The sequence below is a fragment of the Penicillium odoratum genome (assembly GCF_028828045.1).
Source record: "Penicillium odoratum strain IBT 22623 chromosome Unknown utg000008l_segment0_segment0, whole genome shotgun sequence".
NCBI classification, from domain to species: domain Eukaryota; kingdom Fungi; phylum Ascomycota; class Eurotiomycetes; order Eurotiales; family Aspergillaceae; genus Penicillium; species Penicillium odoratum.
The window spans coordinates 1454772-1473858 of NW_026643150.1; the positions used below are offsets into that span (position 1 = coordinate 1454772).

At 48.1% G+C, this 19087-nt stretch overlaps 6 protein-coding genes across 6 annotated transcripts; 2 read left to right on the plus strand and 4 right to left on the minus strand.

The window, feature by feature from the left end:
* Positions 1 to 232: 232 nt before the first annotated feature.
* N7520_010769 (S-formylglutathione hydrolase) lies at positions 233 to 1361 on the minus strand (the record flags this gene model as incomplete). Its single annotated transcript, XM_057144702.1, has 4 exons — positions 233 to 418; positions 477 to 671; positions 722 to 942; positions 1022 to 1361. The coding sequence occupies 4 exons, from the start codon at positions 1359 to 1361 to the stop codon at positions 233 to 235; spliced, it is 942 nt and encodes a 313-aa protein (XP_056990456.1).
* Positions 1362 to 1738: 377 nt separating this feature from the next.
* Positions 1739 to 7983, minus strand: N7520_010770 (Peptidase C50 separase; the record flags this gene model as incomplete). The annotated part of the gene is made up of 2 exons (XM_057144703.1): positions 1739 to 3297; positions 3354 to 7983. The coding sequence occupies 2 exons, from the start codon at positions 7981 to 7983 to the stop codon at positions 1739 to 1741; spliced, it is 6189 nt and encodes a 2062-aa protein (XP_056990457.1).
* Positions 7984 to 8218: 235 nt separating this feature from the next.
* N7520_010771 (DUF5321 domain-containing protein) lies at positions 8219 to 8909 on the plus strand (the record flags this gene model as incomplete). The annotated part of the gene is made up of 2 exons (XM_057144704.1): positions 8219 to 8657; positions 8719 to 8909. The coding sequence occupies 2 exons, from the start codon at positions 8219 to 8221 to the stop codon at positions 8907 to 8909; spliced, it is 630 nt and encodes a 209-aa protein (XP_056990458.1).
* Positions 8910 to 9677: 768 nt separating this feature from the next.
* Positions 9678 to 11925, minus strand: N7520_010772 (citrin; the record flags this gene model as incomplete). The annotated part of the gene is made up of 4 exons (XM_057144705.1): positions 9678 to 10228; positions 10286 to 10448; positions 10502 to 11683; positions 11749 to 11925. The coding sequence occupies 4 exons, from the start codon at positions 11923 to 11925 to the stop codon at positions 9678 to 9680; spliced, it is 2073 nt and encodes a 690-aa protein (XP_056990459.1).
* Positions 11926 to 15507: 3582 nt separating this feature from the next.
* N7520_010773 (N(6)-L-threonylcarbamoyladenine synthase family protein) lies at positions 15508 to 17958 on the plus strand (the record flags this gene model as incomplete). Its single annotated transcript, XM_057144706.1, has 2 exons — positions 15508 to 15884; positions 16698 to 17958. The coding sequence occupies 2 exons, from the start codon at positions 15508 to 15510 to the stop codon at positions 17956 to 17958; spliced, it is 1638 nt and encodes a 545-aa protein (XP_056990460.1).
* A 354-nt stretch (positions 17959 to 18312) lies between these two features.
* On the minus strand, positions 18313 to 18924 carry N7520_010774 (uncharacterized protein; the record flags this gene model as incomplete). Its single annotated transcript, XM_057144707.1, has 3 exons — positions 18313 to 18404; positions 18464 to 18601; positions 18660 to 18924. 3 exons carry the CDS (start codon positions 18922 to 18924, stop codon positions 18313 to 18315), a joined length of 495 nt encoding a protein of 164 aa, XP_056990461.1.
* Positions 18925 to 19087: the final 163 nt, after the last annotated feature.

Sequence of the window (19087 nt, forward strand, 5' to 3'; positions counted from 1 at the left end):
AATATACCCCAGTAGAGCAAGTCCAGAAAGAGCAAGGCAAAACATTCCAACATGGAAATCCTTTTTGACCGCAACCCTTCCAATGCTCCTCTTCAATCATATCATAGACTGGGTCTCACAGCATCCTGTCGCTCACTTGAGCAAAGAAAGCACCGAATCAGAATCCGTTTGCCAGTTATGTTTTACTCTCATAACCTCCATCGATACCGAGAAATAATGAAGGAAAAACACACTATGCAAGAAGATACTTTGCCGCATGCTCAACGTGATCATCGGCAAAGGAAGCCATCGTATAGTAGGAGTGGTCATAATCCGGCTGGTAGCGGATACGCAAGCCGGTCAACCCAGCTTCCTTAGCGGCGGCCTCGAAGTTCTCAGGCAGGAGCTGGCCCTGCTTGTAGAAGTTGTCGCCAGTGCCCTATAGTTGAAGAGTTAGATAGATGAAACAAAAAAGAGGAGAGCTCATGATGACATACCACATCAATCAAGATATCCAGAGGACCGCCAGTCCACTTCTTAATCAGCTCAGTAGCATCATGCTCCTTCCACTTCGCCTGCTGGTCATCACCGAAGTAGCCATTGAACGCCTTCTGGCCCCAGGGACAATTGATCGGGTTGGTAATGGGAGCGAAGGCCGAAACGGACTTGTACTTGCCGGGGTTACGGAGGAACTATCCAAGTCAGCGAAATCGCTCAAGAAGAAGAAGAGAAGAAGTCTTACCAAAGTAAGGGCACCATGTCCACCCATACTGTGTCCTGTAATGCTCACACGGCTAGAGTCCAGCTGTGGGAAAGCGGCAAAGACAGTCTGGGGCAGCTCTTCAGTAACATAGCTATACATGTTGTAGCCCTGATCATAAGGAGCCTTAGTAGCATCGACGTAGAAGCCAGCACCAGAGCCAAAGTCATAAGCATCATTCTCGCCTTCGATATCAAGACCACCTGTATTATACCAATTAACACATTTCCCCTCCCCTCCCCTCCACTTTAATATATTTATATATAGGTGATAGAAACGTACGAGGGCTGGTATCGGGATACAGTACTGCAATTCCCTTCTTGCTAGCACCGTGTTGGAAGAAGCCCTTCTCCGAACAGTTGTCCGCGGTGCAAGTTAGACCGGATAGATAAATCAGCACGGGGACCTTCTGGGTCTGAGCCTGTGGGGGCAGGTAGAGATTGAAGGACATCTCGCAGCGAGTAGTAGTGGCATTGTGGCTAAGCTTAAGCAGCTTTCCGCCAAAGGAGGCGATGGTGGCTTTAGTGGTGACAGACATGGTGATAGATGATGGATAGGAGGGAAGTTTCCAACGGGAAGAAATATACGTTTTTTTTTGCTTGCGCGGGGTCTGGTCCCGCATGAGGGGAAGCTCCACTCCAGCTTGTTCTGTGCTCGGTTATCATGCCGGGCTTAGCTCTTATAGCCTGCTCTCAACGTCATTACTGATATAAATTCCAAGGTTATGTAGCTTATATAGTTGACGCCAGATGATACATATGACATGACAGAATACTCCTTACATGTTTTATCTGAACGTTCCTCCAATTGAAATCCTTAAAGCAGCAACAGATTGAAACCTCATTAGGGAAAAATATCCAGATAAGCAATGAAACAGAAACAAACGAATCCGAACGCTGCCCACAGTGGAGATATGCATATCCCAAAACCTCAGGATAAAAGAAAAAGAAGAAATGAAAACGTGATATACATAAACCTAACCAACATTATGTCATTATTTTATCCCAAAAACACCGGAACTCCATATACCACGGGTGCCGCCCCATTCAAGTATTTCAACACGCACGATTTTCGTGCTCCTGCGATCGCTGTGTCTAGACCAACATCAGACTTTCCCTTCTCAAACAATCCCCAGGTATCGAAAGTGGATGACGCGAAACGATCAATGTCTTTGTCAGTTACATCCCACAGGGTAGCCACGAGCGCAGGACTACCCGCATGAAGGTAGTTCATGGGTGTTCCGTACGGCTCATATTCACCAGTCTCTGTGAGTGTACCACTGCTGCAACCCATGAGGAAGGCAACGCCACATTTGGATAATCTTTTGATAGTGCGTCCACGGATGTACTGAGCACCGCTGCCATGTCCAAAGTACAAGAATAGATCCTTACTCTCCAGACAATCGCGGAACTCATCCTCTGTTGGTTCACGATTGACCACACCTGTCCAAGTTTTAAGTCCCGAGAGATCTCCCTCAAAGGTGGTTTGTGTTGTGCGTAGATCGCCTGTCGGGTTGAGGAGGTAAGCACCCGACGTCCGATCAACGACGGCGCCAGATCGACTTTCACGGAATTGAAGCACTCGCTCACGAAGACATTGCAGTGATGGGACGCGACTGACAGGGTATCCTTGAAGGCACGGTAGAGATTCCCATGGAAAGAGATGCAGGGTCTTGTCTAGCACCAGCACTGTATGACTAGGCGGGGTCGAGGCAAGCTCGTCCTGTGCGGCTTCGTGGTAGCGAAGCAGGGCATCAAGGGTATCGACAACCATCATGTCGAAGTCGATCTCATCATAGGCATTCCGCTCGCCCTGGAATTGTAAGATATCTACTACAAAGTAGAGAAGATCCATCAAGGTGTCCTCAGGGTCCTCTGACTGTTCGAGGCCTCGAAGCCCAATGAACATCTCCAGAACGGTTTGATGAAGAGTCAGGCGAGGCAATGAAGCTTTGGTGCCCTTTTGTCGAGAGGGAAGATGCTTATCCAGAATCCCCTGGAATGCACTGGCAAAGCGAGACAGCGCGGCGGTATCCCGGGCAAGCGGCGAAAAAACACCCCGGAAGCCTCCAAACCAAATATTTTCGATATTTTCAAGGAGGCTTTCTAATCGACGATCCAGTGATTCTCGAGTCTTCCACCAATCTTTCTTCATCTTCTTGTCAATTTGAGCCTTGGCAGCGTGTGCACTCTCGTTAGCCAACTTGATAACCTCTTGCATCTCTTCCTTGCCATCTTCAAACGTGAACTGCTCTTCTTCGTCGTCGTCAACGTTGCCCCTCCGGAGAGGCAGACGAAGTAGAAACGGAGAGCGATTCTTCTGTAGTCTTGAGACTACAAACTCAGTCCCATCAGCACTCAGAGACAAAGACAGAACGTTCCAGTCTTCAGGTAGAATATCAACGTAAAGTTCGGTAAAGCTTGAACACACTTCTTCACCCATTTCGGTGGTCAATGATGAAGATTTAGGCCACAGAAGTGGATCAGCAAAGTCGGACAATTGTCGATCAAAGTTAATAGCCATACGTTCGCGAGCAAATGCGCCAACACGTCCGATCTCTATGGCAAATTGTTAGATTCCGCTAGTTTCGCAAGATACTATTATAAGAACTTACCATTCATGATCGCAGGAGATTGCGCCCAGGTTGCTGGGCTTCCCGGGGTAGTAGCATGCGAAAGCATAGAAATCCGACTCATCAATCGAGATGCTGCATGGCTCTCCAATGTGGAACCAAGTAGAGTGACATCAGTAAAGACACTGGCAAGGCAGTCAGTTGCTTTTGAAAGCATAATAGAGAAATCTTCACTGGCTTTTTGAGCTTTGGCCCGAGTTCCTCTAGTCGGTGCCCTTGCTCTTTTGACAGTGGAAGGCTTCGCCGTTTGGAGACTTGGCCCGTCTGCTGCTTTGCTCGGTGTCATAAGACATGGCAGCGAAATCGTCGACTCAGGCAGAACGCAGTACACCGCGTGGCTTGCAAACTGACGAATTGCCTCAGCCAACAAGTGCTCACTTTCACCAATCTCGAGAGAAACTTTGCTTTCGCGCGCCGTAGCAAATTGGCGGGCTTCAGTAAGAGCGAGTGCAGAGCGCTCGTAATCTCGAAGTGTACGCAGGCAGTCAGCCTGCTGACGAAGAATATTGCTCTTCAACCGCATGAGCGACCTCGATTGAGCATCTGCTTGCGGATTTTTGGACGTTGAGTCTTTCTTGGCGTTGATTGTGGCAGAAGTGGTAGCACGAGTGCGCCGACCACTACCAGCGGCAGTAATTGTTGATGGTGTTCGACGAGTACTTCGCATACTCAACTTCTCCATCTTCTCTTCGAGATTTGCAAAATCTGGGGCTTGTGAGATGCTATTTGCGTCTGAGCAATTCACAGCTGTTATGGCCTTGTCAGCTTCCTGGAGCAAACGTAATGCCTTGTCGTGTTGCCCCTGCGCTTTGTAAAGAGAGGCAAGAGCCATGTGCAAGGAGACGGTCTCTATGCTGGTCTTGATCTGCTTTGAAGATTCCGATGCCGCGACAAGAAGTTCTTGTCCCTCGTCGACATGGCCGCCGAGAGTCCAGTAACAACCAAGCTGAGTCTGCGCAGCCACAAGACGAACGTTGGCGTCAAGTGTCTTATCAATCTTCAATGCCTGCTGTCCGTAGTAAATGGCATCCTGGAACAAGCCATGGTGGGCGGACAAAGTTGCGAGGTTCAATAAGCAAGTATGGTGTGAGCCAAGGTGTGGCCAAAATGGCGCACCTTGGGTATAGCTTGCTGAGATATCCGAAGAAGGTCCGTTCTGAGATAGATCAAGCTTGGCCACACTGTCAGCGACAGCGTCAACATCAGAGCTTCTCCCGGCTGGCAAAGACTTGTCTTGTTTCCGTTGAGCTAATTTCTCGACTTTAGCCCAGATCCGACAGTTGAGCCTCACAGATAGCTTGGCAAAGAAAAGGGCGTCAGTCATTGAGCCCTGGGCAGTCGAGAGGCGGGATTGTATGAAGGTAGCATCCGCGATAAGTCTCTCCCATGAAATCTTCGACAACACAGATAGATTGCTCATCTCTTCTGACTTCTGGCTCTTTTCGTACAGTATTTTTGTGGAAGAAAGCACGGAGGCAGCTTTGTCTATCTCGTCTGTCTCGAGAAGATATTCTACTCGTGCCAGTTTGCATGATATGGTCGCTAGGGATGAAACCTCCTGTTGGGTAAGATATCGTTCGCCGCGCGAGAGAAGGTCACCTGCTTTCTGACAATGACCAAGTCTGCAATGCTGTATCACCAAGCGCGAGAGAATGGTGATTGCATCCGAGAGATCAGTTGATTTCTGAAGTTCAGCCACTCTAAGTATCAGCTCCAAGGCAGAGAGCTGTGATTTCCAAAGACCGTGGATCTCCGTGTAGTCAACCAATGCCTTCAGTTGAAGAGCCCAGTAATCGACATCATGGACGCAGAGAAGCAAAGAGTTTGCATCTGGACATCGTCGAATCATCGAGGTCCAAGATGCAAGGGTGTTTTCGAGATCATTCGCATCTATTTTCCCGCGGTGAAAACCAATGATAATTCGTAAAGAGTTCGTGATATGTTGGGTAAAGGGTGCTAAATCGGTGTCTTGCCCGACTTCAATTCCGCTTGTCAAAGCTTCTGTGCCTTCTTCCATGAGTCTTTCGGAAAGGGTGGTTTCTAAACAGCCAGGGTGTTCTAGTAAATATCGAAGAGCGGAAAGAACCACTCGGCTATGACGGACAGGAAAGTCGGAGTAGATATCGAGAAGATTGGACACAATCGACGTAAAAGTGGACCGGAACTCCTCTTCACTCGAACAATATGCATGCAGATCAATAAGAAGTCCCGTCTGCCACTCAAGAAGCATGCCTCTTTGTTCAGAGGCCAGCTCGACATCATCATAGATATTGGAAGACTTGGACCCTTTTCGTCGTAAGTTCACCTTCAGGAACGCAGAGAGAACCCGACCGAGCATGAAAGCAGGACTTTGGGGATCCTGACTTCCCGAATTAGGGTAGGTTTTCATGCCGCTGTCTGTGATTTGTTGTAGAGTGCCCGAATCAACATACTCTGCGATGGATTGCCGAAATGATTTTTCTGATTCCATGTGCATATTGCCCTCCAAGTAAAGATGGGCCATCCTCTCAAACTTCAGGGCAGTAAAAGCGGTGGTTCGGAGCGATGGCGAGCAAGTAGAGATTATTTGAGTAGACTGCTTGAGAAGGGGCAGCAGCTCACGGTAACCTTGACCAGCCTCTTTTTCCTTAATGTAACGAGACCAAAACAAATTAGAGAGTTTCACAAGCCCTGAACCGATGCTGGAGGTATCCAGACCGACTTCTTCAGGGCTTTCGATACAAGTAAGCAGGCGATGACAATCCGCTAGAATGGGGATCATGTCGTCCCATGGCGGTCTTTGCGACATGATTGATAATCTCCCGACCGCAACAGCCGAGTCAATGGCAGCGAGAACGATGCTTTTAGACATGGAGACTCGAGTTTGGAACATATCGTGGTCTTTTTCGTTGCTGTCCTCGGCTGGTGGTCGTCCAACATAACGCTTGAGAAACCTAAGAAATGCTTGTAGAAATTCCCGAATTTGAAAAGCGATTTCATTCTTCTGCTCATTACTGTCCAATGTCTGCGCGATTACCTCGCCGAACCAAGACAGGGCGAGCTTTTTAAGCCGAGCAGCCTCAACCAGCAGCTCGTCCAGGTCAGTTGCACTGCCTCGAAGTTGCAAGCCCAGAGCGTTCGTGGCTTCAGATAAGGATTTCAACGCTGCATCCAAAAACTTCCCACATCCCTTCAAGCGCTGGAAAGAGACAGAAGCAATTTTACATTCAACCGTAGCCAAGGAAAGGCTTTGTGAATTTGAAAGTGGGGTGACAGCTTTCCCAAAAAGTTTCAGGGATTCTTCAAAGCAACTGGCATCCAGTGCGAGCTGGCCAAGAAGGGTCATAATCTTGGCCAATGAGTTCATATCCTTGCTTGCCTGGGGGTGTTTCTTAATCTCTGCCGTCGATGATTGAATTTGAGTGATCGCTTTGAAGACTGCACCAAACTCGGCTTTCTCGATTCCTTTGCTGCGATGAGAAAATGCTCCAAGGTAGCGGATAAGAGGGTCATAAACCTCTTTGCTCTCATCACATACGTGGCCCGCTATCTTCCACCACAAGCATCGGATCTCCAAGGACAGTAGTTGAAGACCCAAGGCTGTAATTGGCTTGAGAGAATCTTTGCTTCTTGGCGATTCATCGCCCGAGGAAGACTTTCCAGAGCACAAAGAGAGCACGGTATTTGACAGCAACTGAAGCTGAAGAGCAGCCTTGTCATTCGATAAACTTCCGGTCTTCAAAGCAGCGAGAATGATCTGGGCCGGGCTGCTAGGATCAGAAAGTTGTAGTAGGGGATACAGCTTCTGGATAGTCGAAGGCTTGCGGTCCGAGGTGAAGAGTCGCATCGCATTCGCCTGGAAGGGAACAAGAAGACCGTAAAGAGCTTGCGCATTCGAAATATTCGAAAAGGTCAGAAGGTCTGACATGCGTTCTTTCCCTGCTTCTTCATCCACCGCATCATGAGAGCTGGTCGCCTTCTTTCCCATCTTCTGCATGTCTAGGTGTTGCTGGATTCTCCCTTTCAAAGACCTCAATTCCTTGACCGCAATGTCGTTCAGTCCAAGAGATATCAATTTCCCTGCCAATACGCATACACCTTGCTCAAGTTGCATGTTCTGGAACTCCTTAGTACCCTGTTCATTTTTGAGTGCTCGCAATGTCGACAAGGCAATTCTAGCGCACTCCGCAGCGGATATCACCCCCACATCCACTCCGGTGGGACTGGACCTCGATGTCGACTTGGCGGAGGGCTTTTCGGAGGTGGAGACTTGACGTTTTGTGGTGTTTTTTAACGCGTCCGTAAGGGTCTTGAGTGTTGTATTGAAGACCTCCGTAGCGAGAACGAGCTTCTCTTGGGAGGATAATTGGGGCGCATCTTGATCGACCATTGCGTGCAACGCGTCGTTCGCGGACGTTGTCTTTGTCCTAGTTGTCTTCGCTCGACTTGTTGGCCTCGACGTATCTTTGAGGGATTTTGTTGTGCGCCTGGCGGGCTTCTCGGGTAGGTTCGACGATGCGCGGAGGAGAGTTTGGAGGGACAACACGGTGGTATCCGAGCATGTTGTTGTTGACCGAACGGCCAGCTTGACGGAGTCAGGCATGGAGCTAGTAGGGAGCACTGTGACCGCCATATTAGAAGAATTTGACGAGCAGCCGGCCTGCGGTCGTCGGATAGGGTGAATTGAGGCTTCAAAGACTGATATCATCAAAGCCCAAAAGACTCCCAATTGAGTGTGTTGTCGTAGCAACATTACCCACTATACCATATTCGGATAATATTGTGGGCCTCAGGCAGGAACTTCTTCCTGTGCGGATTCCGGTGCGGGCGAGTTTTGTTGCGATCTTACGATTTCACCACCCACGACAATGGCGATGGCATTCAGGATGAAACCCTCGGGGCTCAGTCGGCATCTTCTCTCAACACCGATCACATCACAACTCCCGACCCGATCTGCGTCTTATTCACGATCATACACAACCTCCGACCGACTCCCGAAGATCGCAGATAGATCAGTATGGACATCAATGATCCCCAGATTTATTCGAGATCGCAAATCACACCAGAAAAAGAAATCCAACGAATGGAATCCCGCCACATTCTACATTGTGATGTTCACTTTGATCGGATCACAAGCCATCCGGATGCTGTCCTTGAAGAACAGCTATGCGACATATACCCGCACTACGGATGCCAAGATTGAATTGTTAAAGGAAGTCATTGAAAGAATCAAGAGTGGTGAGAAAGTCGACGTCGAAAAGTTATTAGGCACCGGAGACGACGCTCAGGAGCGAGAGTGGGAAGAAGGTACGTCATGGGTGTTACAAACCAATGCGTCTGGTATCTGACTTGTATTTCTCTCTTCTAGTTCTGAAGGAAATCGAGCAAGAAGACACACTGTGGCAGCAGAGAAACAAGAAGGAGTCAGAGAAGAAGCCTACTGAGACCAAGATGGGGGCTACACAAACTCCCGAAGCCAAAGAATCAGCGTCTGCTGCATTGCGTTCAGATGAAGAGACTGTGAAGGCCCAGTCCAAGCGGAAGCTGAACTTCTTCTAAACTTTGGATCTTCCTGCGATTGGATATCTAGACGAAGAGTATATGGACTGCTCCTAGACCGTCTATGGTATTTCAACCACCTACAACCCTCATCCACATCGGTTCTTCCAAGCTTTTCTTGGTGAAGGCTGCTGAACAAGTCTACTATAATCCATGTCACAGTACATATCTGTGTACAGGAATCTAATACCCATGTCAATTCTGTTGGGCGAAGGCTTTGCCTCTTTGTTTTCAACAACGGTACATACAGTATAAATGGTGGGTTCAAGTTAGCGATCACCAGTTACATAAACGGAATCTATGCATTGGAAAGTTGATCTTCATCTGAAAACAGAAAAGTACGATTGTTTTGTTCTAGATCTAGGTACTATACAGAACTCAGGCCACCCAGACAGCATGTCAAGCATACCCGTCGAGCTGGCTTAGAAAGAGCCAAACGCACCCTACATATGATGAGCCGCTAGGGACGATGCGACAACAAAACCCCTTCTATATAGCCCCACACCCTTTTCAAAATCTATGTGCTGGTGGTACAATGCACATCAGGCGACAAAATGAAAGATAAATCGTGCAGAGGCTTTAAAAAAGCCGGCCTAACCCCACATTTTGCAACCAAATGGAAAAGAAAGTGTCAATGGCAGATGAACCCGAGAAGAGAAAAAAATGAGAAAAATAGTCGAAATCTGATGCTAAATGGAACACAAAAAAAAACCCATCCAAATGGCAAACGCCAGATGAAAGTCGTCGCTATATGAAACCAAAAGGGAATTACTGCTTTGAGTTCTGCAGGAACTTGGGCCAGTTCTCAGGGCGAGGGACCTGCACTCGGCCAAGGTTCGGCTCCAAGTCAAGGATGAGCTTCAGAGCGTTCCTTGAGCGGAGGTAGGGGAGAGGCGCCGTCGCACCAGCCATGCCAACACCCGGCTCCACATAGCCGGTGGGGGTCTCATCCTCATGGGAGCCAGGCAGGGGGAAGTTCTTCTGCAGAACCTCATAAGCGGCAAGGGTGAAACCAAACTGTGGGGATGAACGCATGATACGGGCGGGGCCACCCTTGAAGAAGGCCTTCAGGCCTTCCTCCTTCCACACCGTTGTGGCACAGTGTCGCAGGCCATTGTACTTGGTGTCACCCTTGCGGGCCTCCACCTGCAAACGAGTTTTGATCACGTCGCAGGGTGTGGTGAGGTAAGCAGCAGGCATACCAGCAATGGCACCGGCGGTCAGGAGCTGAAGAACACCAAGTTTGTTGGTAGCGGTTTCACCAAACATGTCGGTCTTCAAGTGCGAGTATGTGGGGAAATAAATAGCCGAGAATGGGACTAATGCCTTGTTAGATCATGACCCTAGATGAGGGAGCAGATTGTGCTGGTTCTTACCATCACGGAGGAGACAAGCGCTAGCTCCCTTGTACAAGCCCATCAGACCCAAATTCTTCACAATCCAGAGAGCTGAACGGCGAGGAGCTCCCTCAACATTCTTAGCAACCTCACCCTGCACCTGCAGACGAATCTTAACAATTTCCAGAGGGTTTGTAAAGACCTAAGAGAAGAATTAGCACAGATTACTTTCAAAGGAACGTTGGTGCAATTTACCACTTGACAAGCACCAGCAGTACCACCGGCCAGAACCTCATAAGGGGTCCAAAGCTTATTGGTATCCTTGTCCGTCAAGGCACCACGGACCAGGTCATTAACAGTGAGCTTGATGGCCTTCTCCGGCGCCACACCAATCAGTTGCGGGATGACACCAGAGTACAGGCCGGTGAAACCTTCGTTGCGGATAACCTTCTTCGCACAATCGAGCGAGTTGTTATAAAGACGCTCGCCGGGGCGAGTGGATCGCTGGTTTTGTAGACGGGTCTTGACCAAGTCGATCGGGTACACCATGAAGGCACCAAAGGCACCAGCAATGCTACCAAGAGCGAAGTGGTGTGCTGATTCCAGGACGCTGTGGAGGAAGGTCGTAGTCTTTTCAGCCGCTTCCGCCACAGCTTGGCCTGCCACAGCAGCGGGGAGGCGCCATGAGGCATCAATGACCTTGGCGAAATCCTTCTGGGCAAGGCGCCCAGACGGAGCATCTAAGCCGGCGAAGTGGAAGAGGATATCGGCCTCCATGGGGGTAAATAGGGAGAATCGGGTGACGCGAGCGGCCTCGTTGAGGAAGTCAGAGCGGGTGATTTTGCCGTCAGTGCTCTTCTTGGTGGCTCCCCGGACGACCACATCGATAATATCCATCTCGCGCATAATGTTCTGGAAGGCACGGACAGTAGCGTAAGAGATCTTGCTGCCAGCCGAGATGTTGCAGAGCGAAGGCAGGTGTTCAAGGACATGATCAGACAGCTTGTGCTTTGAGGTCTCAAGGATAATGCGCTGGAAGTCCTCGGGCTCAATGTATCCATCACCATCCTTATCGAAAATGTGGAAGGCTTGGCGAATACGCTCACCCTGGAGTCCGCGGAGCATCTGGGAGAATTGAGGGTAGGTCATGTCATGGCGCGTCTTGGTGCGACCGGTGTAAAGCGAAGCCCATTCCGAGTTCCAGTCAAAGGGAATGCTGTCGGCGGTCTTGTTCAAGTTGTAGAGTCCCTGCACCGTGTCGAACTTGACACTACCGGTTCCTTCGAGGTCGAACAGGCGGAAGGCAATCTCGTACTCGGCGTCGGGCTTGGTCAGGAGGTTCTCGAAGGTTGCCCAGTCGGACAGGGAGAGCTTTCCGTGTCCACGTCGGTCTGCGACCTGGAATAGAATGCCATACTGTTCGCGCTTGATTTTGTGCTATCATTTTGAAGACCAGATCAGCTTTCCATCTGTCCTCGGACTTCGAAGCGACATTGACTTACATAGTCCTCTTGCTTGGGAGCAACAGCATTAATGAAGTCGTCCTCGTTCATGAATGGCTCCCCATTTTCATCCTTCTGTGCATGGCGAAGGAAGTTGGATCGGGCTTGGTGCGACAGCTGAGGTTCCTCTGTGCTGCCCACCAATGTCTCCTTGACGGCTTCCTTAACGCTACTCATTGTGGTACAGAGTAGAACAACCAAGTGTTGACAGGTTCAAATTATCCCGAATGCGAGAATGCACCGCACAACTTGAGGGGGGGAAGGAGATTGAAGGGGGGGATAATCGAGAGTGGAGAAGGGAGAGAGATTTGAGTCAAAATAGGAATGAGCTAGGCCACTGACGGGGGCGAGAATTATTGGCAATGTTTCCCCGAGAATGACAGTTTCTTTTCAACTTGGCTATCTACAGCTGTGAAGGAAATCTGAACTATTTTTTTTTTTGTATTTTGTTCCGATCTTTGCATTGATTGGATTTCCACTGTTTATGTTGTCAGGTATTTTTGGCCACGCGATTGAATTTTTCACCGCCAAACCCCAAACTCCCGGTTATTTACATATTCAAGGTTAATTGCCACATTTGATTTTATGTATGCAAATTACGCGATTTACCCGCGATCGGATTTGGAGCCGAAATCCTTGCACTCCGCTTTACATTGATGTCACCGGAATATCGGTACATATTTGTATTTATTTATTTATTCTGGACATCGATATTTTTTTCGGAACTTGACGGGATTTGCCATGAGTCAGGAGAGAAGATCCCTCAATGTAGCCAATAGGTGACCAAGACGGAATGATACCAGTGAAAGGAAAAGAAAAATCATATATCCCCAGGTGATCACCGGGGATCAGCCATCCCGATATCCCGGGAAGACAAGGGGTGAAACCGGGGGCACTACGGAGCACAAAAAAGCCACGACCGTGTGCGGAGTCAAAACTGGAGCAAAAGTTGGAGAACACATGACAACAGACAACACATAACATGATATGATTGGTCAGCTCCACTCGGCTTAACTCCTTGATCCCGTGATCCTCAAGCTTCTCCGCTTCTCTCCTCACAAGACATCTATTATCCAATTGACTTTAAATCAGTATGGATTCTACGATTCCATTGAAAGAAATAAAGGAAATTAAAGAGTTAACAAAAGCAAGAAACTCCCGAGTTAGCTACAGAGTACGGGAAACCTAGTACATATACACGCATAAACCTGCCTATTACGGTTTTTCACTTTCTCGCCCTGTGGTGCAGTGGAGCAAATCACTTTGGTTCGTGGTTGCATAATAATAAGTCATGAAGAGAGCATCAATTGTCTTAGGTGTCGACTGTGCACTTGTTCATGCACAAATCAAGCTAGAAGTCCTTGGAAATTTGGGATCCATGAGTTAATTTGTAAAATTATGTAAAGCCACTCCTATCATCACAGGCCACAAGACCGCTATCCATCGGGTATATATGTATGTGCGGACTATACATGACCAAACAGAATTCAATGAAAACAGAGTTCACAATGCAAGGAAGGTATCGAGGCAATGATCAGCTGGAGCTTATGTATTCTGCGTCCTTTCGGTACTGGAGCTATCTCAAAGAAGCACATCGACAACCTCGAACTCTTCAGGAAGAAGATGTGACGTTTTGAATCGCCAGAGCAACAGATTTGCGAAGGAAAGAATATTCTCCGGGACCAGAGTGCCAAGGATACCCTGGTAGCGATCCCGAGGGAGATATGTATAGCATTATACAAGGAACATGACCTACAAATATCGGCCAAGATATCCGTCAACCATGGGCATCGGTTCGGAGAAACTGGTTGATAGATAGCTCGACATCGATAGACAGGTGGCTTTCGGGTGTTAAGATTGGATCGCGTGTCGCTCACCTGGGCAGCAATCTGGAATATCGCTAAGATCCGTGAAATAAGCCGGGCAGAGATGGCTTTGAATTCTTGGTATAATATCATCCACAATTTAGTTTACCAAGACCGGCCCGCAACTAGAATCTTCGTTTATCCAGTAGATAAGCAGCCAATACCAGATCTCTCAAAGAATAAGTATATTGCCGCATTTTGGCAGTGCGGATATCAGCATACATATAGCTACTACATAGTCTCAATTGACTCGTAGTAGATGAGTTTCTTCATACACACTCGCCAATTGGTTTTTTTCGTTCGATTTATACAGACTCCGAGGGTAAAAAAAAGCAACTATAGCTGCAAAGCAATTCAGTAACTTCAAAATCATATACACAAACGCTGCTTATTCACTGACCCCTGGCTCCCAGATGGTTTCAAAGCCCCCATATTATGTATATAGACTGACGAGCCATAAGCATCTGTAAATGCAAAGTGATATAGCAGTCCAAAACAGCAAAATCTCGACGACTGAGTAGTGTAAATGTAAATCTAGAAGGATTTGAAATTGAAAGTCTTCACAACCGGTTGAGACGCGTGCGTCGGTCGTTTGACAACGGAAGTCTAGCTTAGTACACGAACACGCAGATATGTATACGGATATGTATACCGTGATGGCCGTGGCTGCCATTTATTGAACCGAGAATAGAAACGTCTAGACCTGCCAAGTATATGTACATGTACTACCTGTGTTTTAATGTAGCGAATATCCCGATTTCCAAGCTTTGGCAATCATCAAGACATGTTGAAACCATCGCTCATAATTCCGTGAGGCTTAGGCCCTTTAGCAGTGCCTTGTAGGAGCCCCTCATTTGCAATTTGTAATAAAAAGCTCTAGGTCTAATCAAGTGAATGCCCATGTTATAAATCCAACTGTTTTCTGCAGTCATGTTAGCTCGATTTGACAATAATGATGTGATTGCAGAAACAAGAAACTGTCTTTAATTTACTTATAATTAATTGAGAGAGTTTTCTTTATTTCCAATTCGCTTCCCTTAGAAGCCCGTAGAATGCTCAATATTGAGACATCCTCCTACCGATAGATGGTCGCATATTGTCTTCAACAAGCGAAAAAAAATTGGATTGTTGGTCGGCCATAGTACGATATTATGCATTCTAATCTCACTAGCAGCTTCAGGGCTGCAGAAACTTAACTCTTCCATCCACTCAAACTTCCTTGATGGGTCGAAGAAGTGATTGCGGAGATAGTGACCATGCTGCAGAAACGACACCAATTGTTCAGTCACAAAGCATGTGGAGAGGAGAGAATGGTATATGGTTGGTCACCATCTACAAGCTTCAGACAAGACCTCCCATAGATAGTCTTGGCTGCATTAAACAATGCTAGACCGTCACATCCTATCACACTGGGTGCTAAAATTCCACATGAGACGAGCTAGGAATACTCTGACTGGCTGGGTGATACACACGGGAACCCGACAAGGTTGGAACTAATGTGTGATGAAAAGAGTGATAGTGCGTGAGAGTGCATGGATGCTGGGCGCTTACAGAAGGATTTTTTATTGGCCCCAAGTGGCCCCTCAGCCCGGACACCGCAACATTCCCCCCAAGCTATACTTATATAGCCGCCCATTTCCCCCCCAGGTGCCTTTTTTCGTGCATCCCCGTGTTTGAGATTTTCTATTTTTTCTGCTTCTATTTTTGTCAAGCGCTTCGTTTTTGGCTGGTCCAAACGAACCTTTAGTTTTTTATACATTGTATCGTTGACTCTACGTCCCATAATCATTTCTCTGTCTCTGCCACATTCCCTTGCTTTGTTGATCAAAGCCTCCGTGCAAGCAAAACACGATATATCATCTAATTTTTTGAGCTTCAATATCCTTCTCGTACCATGTACGCTGCTCGTGTCGCCGCCCGACCCAAGTTGGGATTGAACATCTCTGCTGCGCAGACTGCTCCCCGACCGACACTGTCACTCAAGTCACCTGGTCCTATGCCTCGCACTCCCATCTCTCCAGTGCCTACAGCGAGTCTGACAGCTCAGAGATTCTCAACTCTTCAGGTACCAACATATGGCTACACCAACTCATGCTCGTCGAAGAGCATTCTCAAGAAACAGCAGTCATCGCACTCAGGTGCTGCCGGAAAGCGCATTCAATTCAAGGGTACACCGACAGTCTACTGTGTGACACCTATTGAAAATCCAGACGAGTACTACGGCACACATACAAAGATCTCTCGAGAGGAAAGACGATGGGCTGTTCGCGAGTGATGGTTCTCAGGACTTTGAAATCACCATGGTGATACTGGCCAAGCATAACCATCCCAGCAAGCTGAAGCTCTGGATTAGGAGCCTGTCAGATTGTCATTGCTGTCTCTTGCAATCATACTGACCATCGATCTCGGAGCTCGGGATTTCATGTTCAATACACACCATTTTCAATGGCACAACAAATCTGCAATAATTCGGACTCGAGTCTCGTCAATGGTGTAGCGGGACTATTTGAGTCAAGCCTCGAGCCATGTCCAGCAACCATATCGATGGAAAACCTAAAGCTGCCGGTAGCATCAGTGACCTTGGCTTTTGAATACTGTTTGGATGTTGTGTTGAATCGGCCAGAAGATGATGTATCATATATCAATGTTGGAGAAAAGATTATTTTATGACGTTAACGGGCCTCCGATTGATGACTTTTCGATTTTTAGCATGGGTTTCCTACTTCACTTATTCTGTCATTACTGTGAAAGATGCATCATTGGTGTCAGACACCACCATACACTCCTTTCTCTCCTATCTCTGTAGATCAGGAATTCTGTAGATGTTAGGGCCAACTTTAAGGGCTTCGTGGCCCGTGCGGTCCCAATCTTTTCTCTCCGTCGCCGCCGCATCCCCGTTTACCAACTGCCCAATGTTCTTTTCAATATCTTCAGTTGCGACTTTGCGCAAGTCGGCTATAGGCGCATCTCACAAAGTTCTAACAAACCGACGGGGCCTACTGACTTTGGCAATTGAAACATCATGGTGAGCTTCCTCCGACTCCAACCTCGCGATCCCTCAAACTAACTCGACCCATACGATAGTGACGACACATCAGTGGCAATTGTGGAAAAAATGAATGAAATATCAGGCGCCAACAATGCGAGAGTTCATTTCCTTGAAAACATCACATGCGATTCACGAGCGCATCGCGGCATCCATCCGATTTTAGCCCTCGAATCACACCAGAAGAACCTCGCGAGTCTTGTCCACAAAGCCCTCGGATTCTTGCCTGCCTCAAACGATGGTGATAAATCGATAATCCTTACCGATGGATCAAGTCGTCAGCGACCCGATTTCATTTCGGCAACCCGAGGACCCGGAATGCGTTCCAACCTGTCAGTCGGGCTCGACACCGGGAAAGCTCTCTCGGTTGCATGGCAAATACCCATGGTCGGGGTTCATCATATGCAAGCACACTTGTTGACCCCTCGGCTGGTATCATGCTTGAACAAAGACAATGATACAGAGACACCGGGGGCCGTGAACCCTCAATTTCCATTCCTGTCTATTCTTGTATCGGGCGGTCACTCGATTCTAGTGCACTCCAAGTCTCTAACAGACCACACGATCATGGCCTCTAGTGATGATATTGCGATGGGTGAAACTCTGGACAAGGCGGCTCGCGAAATCCTTCCTCCGGATTTGCTAAAGGAGGCGAAGAACACCATGTACGGCAAAACTTTGGAACAGTTTGTTTTCCCCAATGGCCCGGCAGATTTTGCGAACTACCGCCCCCCAATGAATCGGGGCGAGGAGGTGATCAAGCGAAAAAGCTCATGGGGCTGGAGTGTGACTACGCCATTTGCAAATACCCGGGCACTGCAACTCAGCTTCTCGTCCGTCGCGAGTATGGTAAACAAAATTGTGAAAGACCGGGAGGGTCAACTCTCTCATGATGAGCGTCTCGACCTTGGACGAGAGGCAATGCGTGTTTGCTTTGAACACCTCGCGTCGCGAACTATTATTGCGCTGGATGCTCTTCGCCTGACACACCGCGATGAAGACGAGATCAAGACACTCGTTGTGAGTGGTGGCGTGGCGGCAAATAAGTTCCTGATGGCCGTTCTACGTTCGTTCTTGGACGTGCGCGGATTTGAGCACATGAAGATTGTTGCGCCTCCCCCATATTTGTGTACTGACAATGCAGCTATGATTGGATGGGCAGGCATTGAAATGTTCGAGGCTGGTTGGCGGTCAGACCTTAGTTGTCGCGCTCTCCGCAAATGGACCCTTGATCGACAAGCCGATGACGGTGGAGTTTTAGGGCCGGGTGGGTGGATTATGGATGGAACAGCTCTTTAAGTGTATAGCAATACCCCCCTTCCAAATCTTGTACAATAGATGTATATAATAGGTAAAAACCCAAACCTCTGCTTGTGAACTTAATGTTTACGTTCACAACCCAATTCGATGCTATGGTATACAAGGCATTGCTTTACACATGGTAGCAGACCTATTTCAAATAAATCAATGACGCCAATGCAATGCTACAGCATATTAACTGTAAACGTCCCTTCAATCCGAGTCCTCCCATGCCAGAAACCGCCACAGTAGGGTATCGATGATGCGCCGCTCTAATTCGTCCACAACCGGTGCTCTGTGCAGTACAGACATCAAAAACAGAAAGAAAAGAAAATTCAGCCCAACGTTCGTAGATCAGCCCCCGACAGGAGGACCGGCCTTTTGCAAGGACGCGACTTGTTTCCGCAATTCGATGTAGAAATCTTTACCATTTGCCATGGTGTTCGCTGGAGAAGTCAGTTATCATCTCCAAGTAGCGCATTGAGTCAAAGGAGTAGAGACATACATTTCGCACCCCAAGGACCGCCCGATCGTTGGTTATTCGTGTCCTTGCCATTTGGCTTGTAGAAAGTTGGCTTGGTTTCTGCGACGAGATATCCATTAGAACCGATATATTTGAGACAGTGAGATTGCGCGGTAGAGACTGACCATCGGGACCTGTAATATGGATTGAAGCAAGCTGGTTAGCCTCAATTCCGAACAGACAACACCTGTCCCTGTCCTACCTCTCTTTAGGATATTTTTGGCTTCGGTAGCATTGAAGCCCCGAACGGAGACATGCAGGTCCTGCGCCGGACTAGAGCCACCCCAAGCATTATTTCCACCTTGGGAGCCACCTTGACTACCAGCTTGACCAGCTTGACCACCTGTCCGATGATTGTTTCCGTTGCCAGAGTGGCGTTGCGACGACTGGCGACTAGGTCCGCGCCATCTAAGTTTCAGTGAAATTAGTGAGACTGTAGACATGAAACGAAAGGGTAGGAAATGTACCTATTTTCACCAGAGCCGCTCATGACTGAAATATAATGTGGATCTCTCTTAAGTCAATGATTTGGTGTTCTAGGAGGAATCTATGCGGGGAAAGCTGTGCACGGAGCTGTGGCCAGAGTTGATATCGACACCTGAGGCC